The sequence below is a fragment of the Salmo trutta genome, chromosome 36, assembly GCF_901001165.1.
Source record: "Salmo trutta chromosome 36, fSalTru1.1, whole genome shotgun sequence".
NCBI classification, from domain to species: domain Eukaryota; kingdom Metazoa; phylum Chordata; class Actinopteri; order Salmoniformes; family Salmonidae; genus Salmo; species Salmo trutta.
Window position 1 is genome coordinate 8,628,150 of NC_042992.1, and position 20,747 is coordinate 8,648,896.

General features: G+C 45.4%; 1 protein-coding gene across 2 annotated transcripts in view; it reads right to left on the reverse strand.

The window, feature by feature from the left end:
- The window catches only part of LOC115175349 (pumilio homolog 1), a 37,174-nt gene extending 21,077 nt beyond the window's left edge, over positions 1 to 16,097 (reverse strand). For both annotated transcript variants that reach the window (XM_029734562.1, XM_029734561.1), the window contains exons 1-6: positions 15,798 to 16,097; positions 12,310 to 12,379; positions 7,964 to 8,062; positions 7,633 to 7,775; positions 7,206 to 7,344; positions 6,973 to 7,110 (exon numbers count right to left, since the gene is read on the reverse strand). In XM_029734562.1, coding sequence (XP_029590422.1) covers positions 6,973 to 7,110; positions 7,206 to 7,344; positions 7,633 to 7,775; positions 7,964 to 8,062; positions 12,310 to 12,379; positions 15,798 to 15,983 — 775 coding nt within the window. In that variant the 5' untranslated portion in view covers positions 15,984 to 16,097. The remainder of the gene's footprint in view (positions 1 to 6,972; positions 7,111 to 7,205; positions 7,345 to 7,632; positions 7,776 to 7,963; positions 8,063 to 12,309; positions 12,380 to 15,797) is intronic.
- Between the last annotated feature and the right edge of the window lie 4,650 nt (positions 16,098 to 20,747).

Genomic DNA, 20,747 nt, shown 5'->3' on the forward strand with positions numbered 1-20,747 from the left:
AGGGTGACAGAGATACCGTATTAAGGTGACTGAGTAACAGATACCGTATTAGGGTGACTGAGTGACAGATACTGTATTAGGGTGACTGAGTGACAGAGAGATACTGTATTAGGGTGACAGTAACAGATACTGTATTAGGGTGACTGAGAGATACCGTATTAAGGTGACAGTGACAGATACCGTATTAGGGTGACAGAGATACCGTATTAAGGTGACTGAGTGACAGATACAGTATTAGGGTGACTGATTGACGGAGAGATACTGTATTAGGGTGACTGAGTGACAGAGATACCGTATTAGGGTGACAGAGAGATACCGTATTAGGGTGACTGAGTGACGGAGAGATACCGTATTAGGGTGACTAAGTGACAGAGAGATACTGTATTAGGGTGACAGAGAGATACCGTATTAGGGTGATTGAGTGACAGAGAGATACCGTATTAGGGTGACTAAGTGACAGAGAGATACTGTATTAGGGTGACAGAGAGATACCGTATTAGGGTGATTGAGTGACAGAGAGATACTGTATTAGGGTGACTGAGTGACAGAGAGATACCGTATTAGGGTGACAGAGAGATACCATATTAGGGTGACGGAGAGATACCGTATTAGGATGACTGAGTGACAGAGAGATACCGTATTAGGGTGACTGAGATACCGTATTAGGGTGACAGAGATACCGTATTAGGGTGACAGAGATACGTATTAGGGTGACAGAGATACCGTATTAGGGTGACAGAGATACCGTATTAGGGTGACAGAGATACCGTATTAGGGTGACAGAGATACCGTATTAGGGTGACAGAGATACCGTATTAGGGTGACAGAGATACCGTATTAGGGTGACAGAGATACCGTATTAGGGTGACAGAGATACCGTATTAGGGTGACAGAGATACCGTATTAGGGTGACAGAGATACCGTATTAGGGTGACAGAGATACCGTATTAGGGTGACAGAGATACCGTATTAGGGTGACAGAGATACCGTATTAGGGTGACAGAGATACCGTATTAGGGTGACAGAGATACCGTATTAGGGTGACAGAGATACCGTATTAGGGTGACGGAGAGATACCGTATTAGGGTGACGGAGAGATACCGTATTAGGGTGACGGAGAGATACCGTATTAGGGTGACTGAGTGACAGAGAGATACGGTATTAGGGTGACTGAGTGACAGAGAGATACCGTATTAGGATGACAGAGAGATACTGTATTAGGGTGACAGAGAGATACCGTATTAGGGTGACAGAGAGATACCGTATTAGGGTGACAGTGACAGATACCGTATTAGGGTGACTGAGAGATACCGTATTAGGGTGACAGTGACAGATACTGTATTAGGGTGACTGATTGACGGAGAGATACTGTATTAGGGTGACTGAGTGACAGAGATACCGTATTAGGGTGACAGAGAGATACCGTATTAGGGTGACTGAGTGACGGAGAGATACCGTATTAGGGTGACTGAGTGACAGAGATACTGTATTAGGGTGACTGAGTGACAGAGATACTGTATTAGGGTGACTGAGTGACAGAGATACTGTATTAGGGTGACTGAGTGACAGAGATACTGTATTAGGGTGACTGAGTGACAGAGATTCTGTATTAGGGTGACTGAGTGACAGAGAGATACCGTATTAGGGTGACTGAGTGACGGAGAGATACCGTATTAGTGTGACAGAGAGATACCGTATTAGGGTGACTGAGTGACAGATACTGTATTAGGGTGACTGAGTGACGGAGAGATACCGTATTAGGGTGACTGAGTGACGGAGAGATACCGTATTAGGGTGACTGAGTGACGGAGAGATACCGTATTAGGGTGACTGAGTGACGGAGAGATACCGTATTAGGGTGACTGAGTGACAGAGAGATACCGTATTAGGGTGACTGAGTGACGGAGAGATACCGTATTAGGGTGACTGAGTGACGGAGAGATACCGTATTAGGGTGACTGAGTGACAGAGATACCGTATTAGGGTGACAGAGATACCGTATTAGGGTGACTGAGTGACAGAGATACCGTATTAGGGTGACTGAGTGACAGAGATACTGTATTAGGGTGACTGAGTGACAGAGATACTGTATTAGGGTGACTGAGTGACAGATACTGTATTAGGGTGACTGAGTGACAGAGAGATACTATATTAGGGTGACTGAGTGACAGAGATACCGTATTAGGGTGACAGAGATACCGTATTAGGGTGACAGAGATACCGTATTAGGGTGACGGAGATACCGTATTAGGGTGACGGAGAGATACCGTATTAGGGTGACGGAGAGATACCGTATTAGGGTGACTGAGTGAGAGAGATACCGTATTAGGGTGACAGAGAGATACCGTATTAGGGTGACTGAGTGAGAGAGAGATACCGTATTAGGGTGACAGAGAGATACTGTATTAGGGTGACGGAGAGATACCGTATTAGGGTGACGGAGAGATACCGTATTAGGGTGACGGAGAGATACCGTATTAGGGTGACTGAGTGACAGAGAGATACCGTATTAGGGTGACTGAGTGACAGAGATAAAGTATTAGGGTGACAGAGATACCGTATTAGGGTGACGGAGAGATACCGTATTAGGGTGACGGAGAGATACCGTATTAGGGTGACGGAGAGATACCGTATTAGGGTGACGGAGAGATACCGTATTAGGGTGACTGAGTGACAGAGAGATACCGTATTAGGGTGACTGAGTGACGGAGAGATACCGTATTAGTGTGACAGAGAGATACCGTATTAGGGTGACTGAGTGACAGAGATACTGTATTAGGGTGACTGAGTGACAGAGATACTGTATTAGGGTGACTGAGTGACAGAGATACCGTATTAGGGTGACTGAGTGACGGAGAGATACCGTATTAGTGTGACAGAGAGATACCGTATTAGGGTGACTGAGTGACAGAGAGATACTGTATTAGGGTGACTGAGTGACAGATACTGTATTAGGGTGACTGAGTGACGGAGAGATACCGTATTAGGGTGACTGAGTGATGGAGAGATACCGTATTAGGGTGACTGAGTGACGGAGAGATACCGTATTAGGGTGACTGAGTGACAGAGATACCGTATTAGGGTGACAGAGATACCGTATTAGGGTGACTGAGTGACAGAGATACCGTATTAGGGTGACTGAGTGACAGAGATACTCTATTAGGGTGACTGAGTGACAGAGATACCGTATTAGGGTGACTAAGTGACGGAGAGATACCGTATTAGGGTGACTGAGTGACGGAGAGATACTGTATTAGGGTGACTGAGTGACGGAGAGATACTGTATTAGGGTGACTGAGTGACGGAGAGATACTGTATTAGGGTGACTGAGTGACGGAGAGATACTGTATTAGGGTGACTGAGTGACAGAGATACTGTATTAGGGTGACTGAGTGACAGAGATACCGTATTAGGGTGACTGAGTGACAGAGATACCGTATTAGGGTGACTGAGATACCGTATTAGGGTGACGGAGAGATACCGTATTAGGGTGACGGAGAGATACCGTATTAGGGTGACTGAGTGAGAGAGATACCGTATTAGGGTGACAGAGAGATACCGTATTAGGGTGACTGAGTGAGAGAGAGATACCGTATTAGGGTGACAGAGAGATACTGTATTAGGGTGACGGAGAGATACCGTATTAGGGTGACGGAGAGATACCGTATTAGGGTGACGGAGAGATACCGTATTAGGGTGACTGAGTGACAGAGAGATACCGTATTAGGGTGACTGAGTGACAGAGATAAAGTATTAGGGTGACAGAGATACCGTATTAGGGTGACGGAGAGATACCGTATTAGGGTGACGGAGAGATACCGTATTAGGGTGACGGAGAGATACCGTATTAGGGTGACTGAGTGACAGAGAGATACCGTATTAGGGTGACTGAGTGACGGAGAGATACCGTATTAGGGTGACTGAGTGACGGAGAGATACTGTATTAGGGTGACTGAGTGACAGAGATACTGTATTAGGGTGACTGAGTGACAGAGATACTGTATTAGGGTGACTGAGTGACGGAGAGATACCGTATTAGTGTGACAGAGAGATACCGTATTAGGGTGACTGAGTGACAGAGAGATACTGTATTAGGGTGACTGAGTGACGGAGAGATACCGTATTAGGGTGACTGAGTGACGGAGAGATACCGTATTAGGGTGACTGAGTGACGGAGAGATACCGTATTAGGGTGACTGAGTGACGGAGAGATACCGTATTAGGGTGACTGAGTGACGGAGAGATACCGTATTAGGGTGACTGAGTGACAGAGATACCGTATTAGGGTGACAGAGATACCGTATTAGGGTGACTGAGTGACAGAGATACTCTATTAGGGTGACTGAGTGACAGAGATACCGTATTAGGGTGACTAAGTGACGGAGAGATACCGTATTAGGGTGACTGAGTGACGGAGAGATACCGTATTAGGGTGACTGAGTGACGGAGTAGATACGGTAGAGTGACGGAGAGATACCGTATTAGGGTGACTGAGTGACGGAGAGATACCGTATTAGGGTGACTGAGTGACGGAGAGATACCGTATTAGGGTGACTGAGTGACGGAGAGATACCGTATTAGGGTGACTGAGTGACGGAGAGATACCGTATTAGGGTGACTGAGTGACGGAGAGATACCGTATTAGGGTGACTGAGTGACGGAGAGATACCGTATTAGGGTGACTGAGTGACGGAGAGATACCGTATTAGGGTGACTGAGTGACAGAGATATACCGTATTAGGGTGACTGAGTGACAGAGAGATACCGTATTAGGGTGACTGAGTGACAGAGAGATACCGTATTAGGGTGACTGAGTGACAGAGATACTGTATTAGGGTGACAGAGCGATACCGTATTAGGGTGACTGAGTGACAGAGAGATACCGTATTAGGGTGACTGAGTGACAGAGATACTGTATTAGGGTGACTGAGTGACAGAGATACTGTATTAGGGTGACTGAGTGACAGAGATACTGTATTAGGGTGACTGAGTGACAGATACTGTATTAGGGTGACTGAGTGAGAGAGATACTGTATTAGGGTGACTGAGTGACAGAGAGATACCGTATTAGGGTGACTGAGTGACAGAGATACCGTATTAGGGTGACAGAGATACCGTATTAGGGTGACGGAGAGATACCGTATTAGGGTGACGGAGAGATACCGTATTAGGGTGACTGAGTGAGAGAGATACCGTATTAGGGTGACAGAGAGATACCGTATTAGGGTGACAGAGAGATACCGTATTAGGGTGACTGAGTGAGAGAGAGATACCGTATTAGGGTGACAGAGAGATACTGTATTAGGGTGACGGAGAGATACCGTATTAGGGTGACGGAGAGATACCGTATTAGGGTGACGGAGAGATACCGTATTAGGGTGACTGAGTGACAGAGAGATACCGTATTAGGGTGACTGAGTGACAGAGATACCGTATTAGGGTGACGGAGAGATACCGTATTAGGGTGACGGAGAGATACCGTATTAGGGTGACGGAGAGATACCGTATTAGGGTGACGGAGAGATACCGTATTAGGGTGACTGAGTGACAGAGATACCGTATTAGGGTGACAGAGATACCGTATTAGGGTGACTAAGTGACAGAGATACTGTATTAGGGTGACTGAGTGACAGAGATACCGTATTAGGGTGACAGTGACGGAGCGATACCGTATTAGGGTGACTGAGTGACGGAGCGATACCGTATTAGGGTGACTGAGTGACAGAGAGATACTGTATTAGGGTGACTGAGTGACAAACAGAGAGATACCGTATTAGGGTGACTAAGTGACAGAGATACCGTATTAGGGTGACTGAGTGACAGAGCTACTGTATTAGGGTGACTGAGTGACAGAGATACTGTATTAGGGTGACTGAGTGACAGAGAGATACTGTATTAGGGTGACTGAGTGACAGAGATACCGTATTAGGGTGACTGAGTGACAGAGATACTGTATTAGGGTGACAGAGAGATACCGTATTAGGGTGACTGAGTGACAGAGAGATACCGTATTAGGGTGACTGAGTGACGGAGAGATACCGTATTAGGGTGAAGGAGAGATACCGTATTAGGGTGACTGAGAGATACCGTATTAGGGTGACTAAGTGACGGAGAGATACCGTATTAGGGTGACTGAGTGACAGAGAGATACCGTATTAGGGTGACTAAGTGACAGAGATACCGTATTAGGGTGACTAAGTGACAGAGATACCGTATTAGGGTGACTAAGTGACAGAGAGATACCGTATTAGGGTGACTGAGTGACAGAGAGATACCGTATTAGGGTGACTAAGTGACAGAGATACCGTATTAGGGTGACTGAGTGACGGAGAGATATCGTATTAGGGTGACTAAGTGACAGAGATACCGTATTAGGGTGACTGAGTGACGGAGCGATACCGTATTAGGGTGACTGAGTGACAAACAGAGAGATACTGTATTAGGGTGACTGAGTGACAAACAGAGAGATACCGTATTAGGGTGACTGAGTGACAGACAGAGAGATACCGTATTAGGGTGACTAAGTGACAGAGATACCGTATTAGGGTGACTAAGTGACAGAGATACCGTATTAGGGTGACTGAGTGACAGAGATACTGTATTAGGGTGACTGAGTGACAGAGATACTGTATTAGGGTGACTGAGTGACAGAGAGATACTGTATTAGGGTGACTGAGTGACAGAGATACCGTATTAGGGTGACTGAGTGACAGAGATACCGTATTAGGGTGACTAAGTGACAGAGATACCGTATTAGGGTGACTGAGTGACAGAGATACTGTATTAGGGTGACTGAGTGACAGAGATACTGTATTAGGGTGACTGAGTGACAGAGAGATACTGTATTAGGGTGACTGAGTGACAGAGATACCGTATTAGGGTGACTGAGTGACGGAGAGATACTGTATTAGGGTGACTGAGTGACAGAGATACCGTATTAGGGTGACTAAGTGACAGTGTAAATAGAGTTACCTGCTTGTGCAGCGGAGGGAGAGATAATAACTGAGCCTGCAGGGGCCATGAGGCGTACGGGTCCGCCCCTAGATCCTGTGTTGACCACTAGCGCCCCCGTCTGGTCATAGTAAGCAGCTGGAGCCAGCATTGGATATCCTGCAGAGAGGAACTCTAGGGTTAATTGGTGTGTGTGTGTGTGTGTGTGTGTGTGTGTGTGTGTGTGTGTGTGTGTTAGTAAATGTCTTGCTCACCAGGCACGCCGGCAGCCAGCCCCTGTCCGAAGGCGAGCGCTGAGTTGACTGCTGCGGCGGCGATCAGCTGGTCGTTCTGCTGACCCTGTTGACCTTGGCTAGGGGTCAGGGGTCGCTGGTTGCCGCCCCCACGCATCACCTAGAGTTACATTAAAGGTTAGCCAATAGGAGGGCAGAAGGTCTGAGACTGAGCCAATGGGAAACGCTGAGGAGCGGGAGGGCTGGTTTAACTCCACATGGTGCTGTTCTTAGTAAAATGCCACGGACACACTGTGACATTAGGAGAAATGAAGTGCATGAGGGCATAACTTCTCTGGGCATGCTTGTGGTAATCTTACAACCGTAAAGCGGTGAGCAGTGAAGCAAAAATGTCTGACAGTAGCTTTACCTAATGAGGAGAGGTCTTAGCCAATAGGAAGCCACTGACCTGTTGTTGGTTCTGCTGGTTCTGTCCTTGAGCCTGTTGATTGGCTGAGTTGTTGGCGGCCGCAGCCTGTTGCTGGAAAAGATTGGCTGGATACACTCCCCAGGGAGTGACCCCGTAGTACTGAGGAGGCATCACCGCTGGGCCTGAACACAAACAATAGGTTAGTTGGTATAGGATGGAGGTCGCAACGCCGAGACGGCAGGTTAGATTCCTGGGACCACCCATATATAACAATGTATGCATGCTGGACTGTCATCATAATCCCATAGTACTGGAGATATGAAATAACAAAATGGCGAGAGTGTGAGAGTGTGTGTGGTGTGTGTCTTACCCAGTGTTGCAGCAGCTGCCAGTCCAGCAGCGTAGGGGTCGGTACCAGGCGGACCAGTACTGATGATGTAAGGGTTGGGAACAAACGCTTGAGCCAAACCTGAAAAGACACATACATAAAGATCACAGAGAAACAGAGACTAGGGAATTTTTGGTTGACGGTAATTGGCCAGCCAGACACACATTTTCTCCTCTCCTGACTGCATGTGCTGCCATAGAAAGTCAATGATGACATAAATGGGTGGACTGGTGGCCATTGTGAGTGTACCCATAGCAACAAAGCAGGAAGTAAAATAGGTGCTAAAATATGTGCAATGATTCAGCTCAACTGACAATACATTTATTGAATTGCATGAGCCACATCAGTTAACATCCTTTGAACGAACATTCTACGCTACCATGGAAATGATGGCGTCACAATACCAGGCAGGTATTGTGAGTGTACAAATGACTGTATATTGACAAAGCCATTGATCACGTGACATCCATCATTCAGATGTGAACACTCAATAGGGCATTTGAAGCCCAGTGGAGGTGGTTAATATGGCGTCTCATGGAGGCTAAACTTGCACAGTTTGAGCTACTCCAGAGGTGACGTTGCTAGCCCACTGCTGCCCCCTCTCATAGAGTAACTGAAGTTGAAAGCCAACCAGGGTACTGCAGGCTGCCATTAGCTACTAAATGATCTTATAATGTCTGTGTGCGAGGTAATAGATTCAAGGACATGCATCTGGTGTAATGGAAGTAATTATTGGTGCCATCATTGTCTTCAAGTCCAGTCCAAATTCAATTGATTGGACATGATTTGGAAAGGTACACCTGTCTATATATGGTCCCGCAGTTGGCAGTGCATGTCAGAGCAAAAACCAAGCCATGAGGTCAAAGGAATTGTCCGTAGAGCTCCGAGACAGGATTGTGACGAGGCACAGATCTGGGGAAGGGTATCAAAACATGTCTGCAGAATTGAAGGTCCACAAGAACACAGTGGCCTCCGTCATATTTAAAATGAAGAAGTTTGGAACCACCAAGACTCTTCCTAGAGCTGGCCGCCCAGCCAAACTGAGCAATCAGGGGAGAAGGATCTTGGTCAGGGAGGTGACCAAGAACCCAAATGGTCACTCTGACAGAGCTCCAGGGAGAACCTTCCAAAAGGACAACCATCTCTGCAGCACTGCACCAATAAGGCCTTTATGGTAGAATGGCAGATGGAAGCCACTCCTCAGTAAAAGGCACAACAGCCCGCTTGGAGTTTTCCAAAAGGCACCTAAAGGATTCAGACCATGAGAAACAAGATTCTCTGGTCTGATGAAACCAAGATTGAACTCTTTGGCCTGAATGCCAAGCGTCACTTCTGGAGGAAACCAGGTACTGCTCATCACCTGGCCAATACCATCCCTACGGTGAAGCATGGAGGTGGCAGCATCATGCTGTGGGGATGTTTTTCAGCGGCAGGGACTGGGAGACTAGTCAGGATCGAGGGAAAGATGAACGGCGCAAAGTACAGAGAGATCCTTAATGAAAACCTGCTCCAGAGCGCTCAGGACCTCAGACTGGGGCAACAGGACAACAACCCTAAGCACACAGCCAAGACAACGCAGGAGTGGCTTCAGGACAAGTCTCTGAATGTCCTTGAGTGACCCAGTCAGAGCCCGGACTTGAACCCGATCGAACATCACTGGAGAGACCTGAAAATAGCTGTGCAGCAACGCTCCCCATCCAATCTGACAGAGGTTGAGAAGATTTGCAGAGAAGAATGGGAGAAACTCCCGAAATACAGGTGTGCAAAGCTTGTAGCATCATACCCAAGAAGACTTGAGGCTGTAATCGCTGCCAAAGGTGCTTCGCTGAGTAAAGGGTCTGAATACTTATGTAAATGTGATTTGTTTTTAATTTGTCATAAATTTGCAAAAAGTCTAAAAAATACGCTTCTGCTTTGTCATTATAGGGTATTGTGTGTAGATTTATGAGGGAAAAAAACGATTTAATACATTTTAGAATAAGGCTGTAACGTAACTAAGGATGATACGGTTACCGGTTTCAAGATAAACCACGGTAAAATTCCAGACGATTAGTTTTACAGTTTCAAATTATCATTAAAACCGTGTTTGATTACCACAGTTTGAAAAACTCACAGTAAATACTGTCCAGCATCAACCAAAGTATGCAACAGTCTGACGCAGGTGCAGCGTGGGGGTTGTTGTGTGTGAAAACATGGAGGAAGGCAGTGACAGCGCTCAGGAGATTTCTTTCGGCCTTCTAAGAGGACCAAATCTGAAGTGTGGTTGTATTTTATTTTGGGTTTTACAAGAGTGCTGTGGGAAACTTAAATCGAAGATGGTCACCCTGTCTGCAGAACATACACTGCTCAAAAAAATAAAGGGAACAGTAAAATAACACATCGTAGATCTGAATGAAAGAAATTTTATTAAATACTTTTTTCTTTACATAGTTGAATGTGCTGACAACAAAAATCACAAAAATAATCAATGGAAATCCAATTTATCAACCCATGGAGGTCTGGATTTGGAGTCACACTCAAAATTAAAGTGGAAAACCACACTACAGGCTGATCCAACTTTGATGTAATGTCCTTAAAACAAGTCAAAATGAGGCTCAGGAGTGTGTGTGGCCTCCATGTGCCTGTATGACCTCCCTACAACGCCTGGGCATGCTCCTGATGAGGTGGCGGATGGTCTCCTGAGGGATCTCCTCCCAGACCTGGACTAAAGCATCCTGTGGTGCAACGTGGCGTTGGTGGATGGCGCGAGACATGATGTCCCAGATGTGCTCAATTGGATTCAGGTCAGGGGAACGGGCGGGCCAGTCCATAGCATCAATGTCTTCCTCTTGCAGGAACTGCTGACACACTCCAGCCACATGAGGTCTAGCATTGTCTTGCATTAGGAGGAACCCAGGGCCAACCGCACCAGCATATGGTCTCACAAGGGGTCTGAGGATCTCATCTCGGTACCTAATGGCAGTCAGGCTACCTCTGGCGAGCACATGGAGGGCTGTGCGGCCCCCCAAAGAAATGCCACCCCACACCATGACTGACCCACCGCCAAACCGGTCATGCTGGAGGATGTTGCAGGCAGCAGAACGTTCTCCACGGCATCTCCAGACTCTGTCACGTCTATCACATGTGCTCAGTGTGAACCTGCTTTCATCTGTGAAGTGCACAGGGCGTTTGAGCAGACACATGCACATTTGTGGCCTGCTGGAGGTCGTTTTGCAGGGCTCTGGCAGTGCGCCTCCTGCTCCTCCTTGCACAAAGGCGGAGGTAGCGGTCCTGCTGCTGGGTTGTTGCCCTCCTACGGCCTCCTCCACGTTTCCTGATGTACTGGCCTGTCTCCTGGTAGCGCCGCCATGCTCTGGACACTACGCTGACAGACACAGCAAACCTTCTTGCCACAGCTCGCATTGATGTGCCATCCTGGATGAGCTGCACTACCTGAGCCACTTGTGTGGGTTGTAGACTCCGTCTCATGCTACCACTAGAGTGAAAGCACCGCCAGCATTCAAAAGTGACCAAAACATTTACATTTAAGTCATTTAGCAGACGCTCTTATCCAGAGCAAACATCAGCCAGGAAGCATAGGAACTGAGAAGTGGTCTGTGGTCACCACCTGCAGAACCACTCCTTTATTGGGGGTGTCTTGCTAATTGCCTATAATTTCCACCTGTTGTCTATTCCATTTGCACAACAGCATGTGAAATGTATTGTCAATCAGTGTTGCATCCTAAGTGGACAGTTTGATTTCAAAGAAGTGTGATTGACTTGGAGTTACATTGTGTTGTTTAAGTGTTTTATTGGTTGGTTTTCAATATAAAATTATTTCAGTGTATCAGTAGTTTAACATTACCAGCACGTTTTAATAATACTGCGATAATGCTGCGATAATACTGATAACCGTGATCATTTTGGTCACTAAAATCTCTAAACGTAACAAAATGTGGAAAAATGGGTCTGAAATCTTTCCAAATACATTGTATGTTGTTCTCAGAGTCTGATTTGACTCTCTGAGGGGAGATTTACATTTCCAGCCTTTCATAATACAATAATTAGACCACCCACAATTCTTCATCATCATCATTACGATACTGTTCTAAATGTAATTAATTCTCTGTTTAAACAGTTAGGACTCATTTTATTTTTTCCAGAGGGTCTTCATCCATAACCGTCGGTTAAACGGTTATATGCTAATTGTGCCAGACATAAGAGAGATACACAGCTAGTCCAAGAACAACTTTTCATCAGTGAATAACTGCCCAAAAAATGGGTCAGTGGAGTATCATGTCTTTCACCTACAAAACAACTCACACAGACACACACTCTCTGTCTCTTACCAATGTGAGATTGCTGTGCTGCTGCCAAGGCATACTGCTGGGCTGCTAGAGCACTGGGTCTCTGGAACAACTATACACACGGGTTATATTACATACACGGGTTATATTATATACACGGGTTATATTATACACACACACGGGTTATATTATACACACGGGTTATATTATATACATGGGTTATATTATACACACGGGTTATATTATATACACACGGGTTATATTATATACATGGGTTATATTATATACACATGGGTTATATTATATACATGGGTTACATTACACACACACGGGTTACATTACACACACGGGTTATATTACACACACACGGGTTATATTACACACACGGGTTATATTACACACACGGGTTATATTATATACACGGGTGATATTATACAAACGGGTTATATTATATACATGGGTTATATTATACACACAAGGGTTATATTACACACGGGTTATATTATATACACACGGGTTATATTATATACACACGGGTTATATTATACACACGGGTTATATTATACACACACGGGTTATATTATACACACACGGGTTATATTATACACGGGTTATATTACACACACACGGGTTATATTATACACACGGGTTATATTATACACACGGGTTACATTATACACACGGGTTATATTAGATACACGGGTTATATTACACAAACGGGTTATATTACACACACGGGTTATATTACACACACGGGTTATATTACACACACGGGTTATATTATACACACACACGGGTTATATTATACACACACACGGGTTATATTATACACACACGGGTTATATACACACACGGGTTATATACACACACGGGTTATATTATACACACGGGTTATATTATACACACGGTTATATTATACACACACGGGTTATATTATACACACGGGTTATATTATACACACGGGTTATATTATACACACGGTTATATTATACACACGGGTTATATTATATACACACACGGGTTATATTATATACACACACACACAGGTTATATTACACACACGGGTTATATTATACACACAGGTTATATTACACACACGGGTTATATTACACACACACGGGTTATATTACACACGGGTTATATTATACACACGGGTTATATTATACACACGGGTTATATTATATACACGGGTTATATTACACACACACGGGTTATATTATACACACGGGTTACATTATACACACGGGTTACATTATACACACGGGTTACATTATACACACGGGTTACATTACACACACGGGTTATATTATACACACGGGTTATATTATATACACACACACACACAGGTTATATTACACACACGGGTTATATTACACACACGGGTTATATTACACACACGGGTTATATTACACACACACGGGTTATATTACACACGGGTTATATTATACACACGGGTTATATTATACACACGGGTTATATTATATACACGGGTTATATTACACACACACGGGTTATATTATACACACGGGTTATATTATACACACGGGTTATATTATACACACACAGGTTATATTATACACACACACGGGTTATATTATACACAAACACGGGTTATATTATACACACACACAGGTTATATTATACACACGGGTTATATTATACACACGGGTTATATTATACACACGGGTTATATTATACACACGGTTATATTATACACACGGGTTATATTATATACACACACGGGTTATATTATATACACACACACAGGTTATATTACACACACACGGGTTATATTACACACACGGGTTATATTATATACACAAGTTATATTACACACACGGGTTATATTATACACACGGGTTATATTATACACGGTTTATATTATACACACGGGTTATATTACACACACACGGGTTATATTACACACACACGGGTTATATTATACACACGGGTTATATTATACACACGGGTTATATTACACACACGGGTTATATTACACACACACGGGTTATATTATAGACACGGGTTATATTATACACACAGGTTATATTATATACACAAGTTATATTACACACACACGGGTTATATTATACACACACGGGTTATATTATACACACGGGTTATATTACACACACGGGTTATATTACACACGGGTTATATTATACACACGGGTTATATTATACACACGGGTTATATTATACACACGGGTTATATTATACACACACGGGTTATATTATACACACACGGGTTATATTATACACACACGGGGTATTTTATACACACACGGGTTATTTTATACACACACGGGTTATATTATACACACACGGGTTATATTATACACACACGGGTTATATTATACACACACGGGTTACATTATACACACACACGGGTTATATTATACACACACACGGGTTATATTATACACACACACGGGTTATATTATACACACACACGGGTTATATTATACACACACACGGGTTATATTATACACACACACGGGTTATATTATACACACACACGGGTTATATTATACACACAGGTTATATTACACACACACGGGTTATATTATACACAATTATACACACACGGGTTATATTATACACACACGGGTTATATTACACACACGGGTTATATTATACACACGGGTTATATTACACACACACACACAGGTTAAATTATACACACGGGTTATATTATATACATGGGTTATATTATACACACGGGTTATATTACACACACGGGTTATATTACACACACGGGTTATATTATATACAGTGCCTTCGGAAAGTATTCAGACCACTTGACTTTTCCACATTTTGCTACGTTACAGCCTTATTCTAAAATTGATTAAAAGTAGTTTTTTCACCAATCTACACACAATAATACCCCATAATGAGTAAGCAAAAACAGGTTTAGAAATGTGCCAATTTATTACAAATAAAAACAAATAATCTAATATGACATTTACATAAGGATTCAGACCCTTTACTCAGTAGTTTGTTGAAGCACCTTCGGCAGCGCTTACAGCCTCCAGTCTTCTTGGGTAGAACGCTACGTTTGGCACACCTGTATTTGGGGAGTTTCTCCCATTCTTCTCTGCAGATCCTTGTTTTTTTTTTATTATAAATTAGCAAAAATGTATAAATACCTGTTTTCGCTTTGTCATTATGGTGTATTGTGTTTAGATTGATGATATTTTTTTTATTTAATCCATTTTAGAATAAGGCTGTAACGTAACAAAATGTCGTCAAGGGGTCTGAATACTTTCCGAAGGCACTATACTCACAGGTCACATGATACACACACACAGGTCACATGATACACACACAGGTCACATGATACACACACAGGTCACATGATACACACACACAGGTCACATGATACACACACACAGGTCACATGATACACACACAGGTCAACATTATCATTATATACACACGTTATGCTCATAGTCACACACTTAGTATATACACACATACACCTCTGCTGGTTGCTGTAGTAGAGGGGTCCATGGTGGTCATCACACACACCTGTTGTTGGTTGCTGTAGTCGAACAGGCCCACGGTGGGCTGAGAGTCCATGGCCATCTGGGAGTTGTAGTCAAACTGCAGAGGCTCCATCACAGACTGCATGGTATCCATGGTAACGCCCTGTTCCACCCCAGAGAAGACCTCTTGGGGTTTGGGACCACCACCACCACCTCCCATGGAGACCATACCCTCCCCTACTACACCCGCTATTACGTCAGTGTCTGGACCCGCGGGCAGTATCTGGCCTTGACGACTGGAGAGAGAAGAGGGAAGAAGAGGGACGGGGAGAGAGAAGAGGGACGGGGGGAGAGAAGAGGGACGGGGGGATGGACGGGGGGAGAGAAGAGGGACGGGGGGATGGACGGGGGTGGAGAGAAGAGGGACGGGGGGGAGAAGAGGGACGGGGGGGAGAAGAGGGACGGGGGGAGAGAAGAGGGACGGGGGGAGAGAAGAGGGACGGGGGGAGAGAAGAGGGACGGGGGGAGAGAAGAGGGACGGGGGGAGAGAAGAGGGACGGGGGGAGAGAAGAGGGACGGGGGAGAGAAGAGGGACGGGGGGAGAGAAGAGGGACGGGGGGAGAGAAGAGGGACGGGGGGAGAGAAGAGGGACGGGGGGAGAGAAGAGGGACGGGGGGAGAGAAGAGGGACGGGGGGAGAGAAGAGGGACAGAAGAGGGACGGGGTGGAGAGAAGAGGGACGGGGGGAGAGAAGAGGGACGGGGGGAGAGAAGAGGGACGGGGGGAGAGAAGAGGGACGGGGGGAGAGAAGAGGGACAGAAGAGGGACGGGGTGGAGAAGAGGGACGGGTCGGAGAAGAGGGACGGGGGGAGAGAAGAGGGACGGGGGGGAGAGAAGAGGGACGGGGTGGAGAGAAGAGGGACGGGGGGAGAGAAGAGGGACGGGGGGAGAGAAGAGGGACGGGGGGAGAGAAGAGGGACGGGGTGGAGAGAAGAGGGACGGGGGGAGAGAAGAGGGACGGGGGGAGAGAAGAGGGACGGGGGAGAGAAGAGGGACGGGGGGAGAGAAGAGGGACGGGGGAGAGAAGAGGGACGGGGGGAGAGAAGAGGGACGGGGGGAGAGAAGAGGGACGGGGGGAGAGAAGAGGGACGGGGGTGGAGAGAAGAGGGACGGGGGGAGAGAAGAGGGACGGGGGGAGAGAAGAGGGACGGGGGGATGGACGGGGGTGGAGAGAAGAGGGACGGGGGGAGAGAAGCGGGACGGGGGGAGAGAAGAGGGACGGGGGGAGAGAAGAGGGACGGGGGGAGAGAAGAGGGACGGGGGGAGAGAAGAGGGACGGGGGGAGAGAAGAGGGACGGGGGGAGAGAAGAGGGACGGGGGGAGAGAAGAGGGACGGGGGGATGGACGGGGGTGGAGAAGAGGGACGGGGTGGAGAGAAGAGGGACGGGGGGGAGAGAAGAGGGACGGGGGGAGAGAAGAGGGACGGGGGGAGAGAAGAGGGACGGGGGGAGAGAAGAGGGACGGGGGAGAGAAGAGGGACGGGGGGGAGAAGAGGGACGGGGGGGAGAGAAGAGGGACGGGGGGGAGAGAAGAGGGACGGGGGGAAGAAGAGGGACGAGAGCGGGGGAAACATGGTTAGCCATCCGTGTGCATATATACACACTGAGTGTACAAAACATTAAGGACACCTTCCTAATATAGAGTAGCACCTCCCCCTTTTGACCTCAGAACAGCCTCAAGTCGTTAGGACATGGACTCTACAAGGTGTCCAAAGCGTTCCACAGGGACGCTGACCCATGTTGATTGAAATGCTTCCCACAGTTGTGGTTGGCTGGATGTCCTTTGGGTGGTGGACCATTCTTGATAGGACCACTATTGTTTTCACTATATATTTTACCTCTTGGGGATGTCATTCGAAAACATAATGTTAACTTTCAATGCTATGCGGATGACAGACAGCTGTACATTTCGATGAAACATGGTGAAGCCCCAAAATTGCCCTCGCTGGAAGCCTGTGTTTCAGACATAAGGAAGTGGATGGTTGCAAACTTTCTACTTTTAAACTCGGACAAAACAGAGATGCTTGTTCTCGGTCCCAAGAAACAAAGAGATCTTCTGTTGAATCTGACAATTAATCTTAATGGTTGTTCGTCTCAAATAAAACTGAAGGACCTCGGCGTTACTCTGGATCCTGATCTCTCTGTTGAAGAACATATCAAGACTGTTTCAAGGACAGCTTTTTTCCATCAACGTAACATTGCAAAAATCTGAAACTTTCTGTCCAAAAATGACGCAGAAAAATTAATCCATGCTTTTGTTACTTCTAGGTTGGACTACTGCAATGCTCTACTTCCAGGCTACCCGGATAAAGCACTAAATAAACTTCAGTTAGTGGTAAATACAGCTGCTAGAATCCTGACTAGAACCAAAAAATGTGATCATATTACTCCAGTGCTAGCCTCCCTACGTTGGCTTCCTGTTAAGGCAAGGGCTGATTTCAAGGTTTTACTGCTAATCTACAAAGCATTACATGGGCTTGCTCCTACCTATCTCTCCGATTTGGTCCTGCCGTACATACCTACACAGACGCTACGGTCACAAGATGCAGGCCTCCTAATTGTCCCTAGAATTTCTAAGCAAACAGCTGGAGGCAGGGCTTTCTCCTATAGAGCTCCATTTTTATGGAATGGTCTGCCTACCCATGTGAGAGACGCAGACTCTGTCTCAACCTGCCATATGAGTTCTGTTATACTCACAGACACCATTCAAACAGTTTTAGAAACTTTAGAGTGTTTTCTATCCAAATCGAACAATTATATGCATATTCTAGTTACTGGGCAGGAGTAGTAACCAGATTAAATCGGGTACGTTTTTTATCCGGCCGTGAAAATACTGCCCCCTATACCACAACAGGTTAATGAGACGCAACTTTCAATTCTATTTATGAAAATATATGTTTGTAAACGTACCATTAAAAAGTAACATGATGACTGAGCATCTATATAGCTGTTCCATGATATTTGCATTGCTACTAAGTAAACCTCCAATTGGTCCCAACTATTACCACCCACTAAAAGCCCTCCTCCTCCCTAGTTGGGTTGTCATCCCAATGCCCGGCAGACCACCCCCGATCCCCCATATCCCATAGCCCTGAACAGACTGGGATCCATCCTTCGAAAAGAGCACACAGTGCCATTTACCGAATTGAAGTAAATCAATTGCCAAATGCATTTCCATCGCCCTCACCTCGATTGGTATTATATATAGCTGTGGATCATCCTATATTGTCCCTGACATCTTTTACTCCTTCGCAACATTTGTGGTATAAACACATACACACACACTCAACCCTTTCCCCCCACACAACCATAAGCTCACATTCTCAACAGTTGCACCATCCCAGAGCCCAACTCAAGAAAGGTCTTGATTTACAAATGCACTTACAGTTGCAGCTGCATTAGAAGGCCTGCAAGACCGTGCAAAAAAATGGGCAGAAAAGGAGAGATTTTATTAACCATTGTCACATCCTAGATGATGGAGGTCAAATGTACACCTTTTCCCTGAAACACCCACAACACGGTCCCCCGTATTGACCATATTCCCAAGCATCTCCATGCAGTCAGACTTTTGATTTTGTGCCACCAGGGCCACAATAATATACCCCCTCTCTGAATGTCCGAGTGTGACTCCCCTCCCCATGGGTTACTGTAGCTAGTGTTGCCAGCACTGCCACTGCCTGGTTGGGGGCACCCCACCGGCTAGGTACAAGGTCGTCAAGGTACTCATTAGCAGCTTTGAGAATTTCCTTGTATATTATGCTCTCCCTTTAGGGGGCTTTGGCTCAGAATCTTGAGGGGGCAGTGTTGCTCTTGGTCTCTGACTGCATTTTGGCTGCATACAGACCGCTTACAGCAGGCACATAAAACAGTTAGGGACTCCTCCTTAGTATCTGGGTCATTCAGGTGGGTGTCTAGGGTATAGGGTTGTGGACCGTACCGTTAAGATCATAAATAAATAATTAGATATCATTTATTTAAAAAATGTAGTTCCCCATGATAGGATAAATAAATAAATTAAATGTATAATTTACTTTAAAAACTGTACCACCATGATAGAACAATAAATAAATAAATAAGACGTATAATTCATTATAGAAGTATATCCATCACCTGAACAACATTGAAAGCCCTCTCATACCCCGGCTCTCAGCAATACATTGGTTCTGGGATATGCAACCATTTCACTCACTCACTCACTCACTCACTCACTCACTCACTCACTCACTCACTCACTCACTCACTCACTCACTCACTCACTCACTCACTCACCTTTCCCAAACAAAATAAAAAGATAAAACACACACCCACCATCCACACATACTGTGCCTTCTGTTTACTGAGTTATCTTCACCATGTTGAATTAGTGCTTGTGTGTTCCAATTAGTTATATGTGAAGATATATACAAAAGCTATTTTTTTTATTTTTTATTGTATTGTTACAATCCATAACCGGGCTAGAATTGTGTTTCATTATTTTCCTATAATAACTTAGTAATGTTTAAATAGCCATGGAGTAGTCTTTGTGTCTCTGAACAACTGGTTATCAATATATAGTTTATCAACGACGAGAGCAACTCGTTTCCCTTTTAATCTATTTTCTTTGAAAATTGGATACAGAACTTTACGCCGTTCTGCAATTTCCTTCGGGAACTGATCATTCATGCCAATTTTGGTCCCAGCAAGTCTTTTACCCAGGCTTTTAACCATTATTTTATCTTTAAATCAAGCAAATTTGGCAACGATTGGGCGTTCATACCTCTGGCCTCTCTGTCTGAAGCGGTGTACACGTTCCAGTTGGATTTTGTCGATAGCTTGGCGTGGAATCTGAAGCGCTGTCAGGAGGAACTCTCTAACTACAGATTCAGGAACTTCTCCTTCTTTCTTCTGGATGCCTGTAAGCACCAGATTCTCTCTCATGGTTCTAGTCTGTATGTC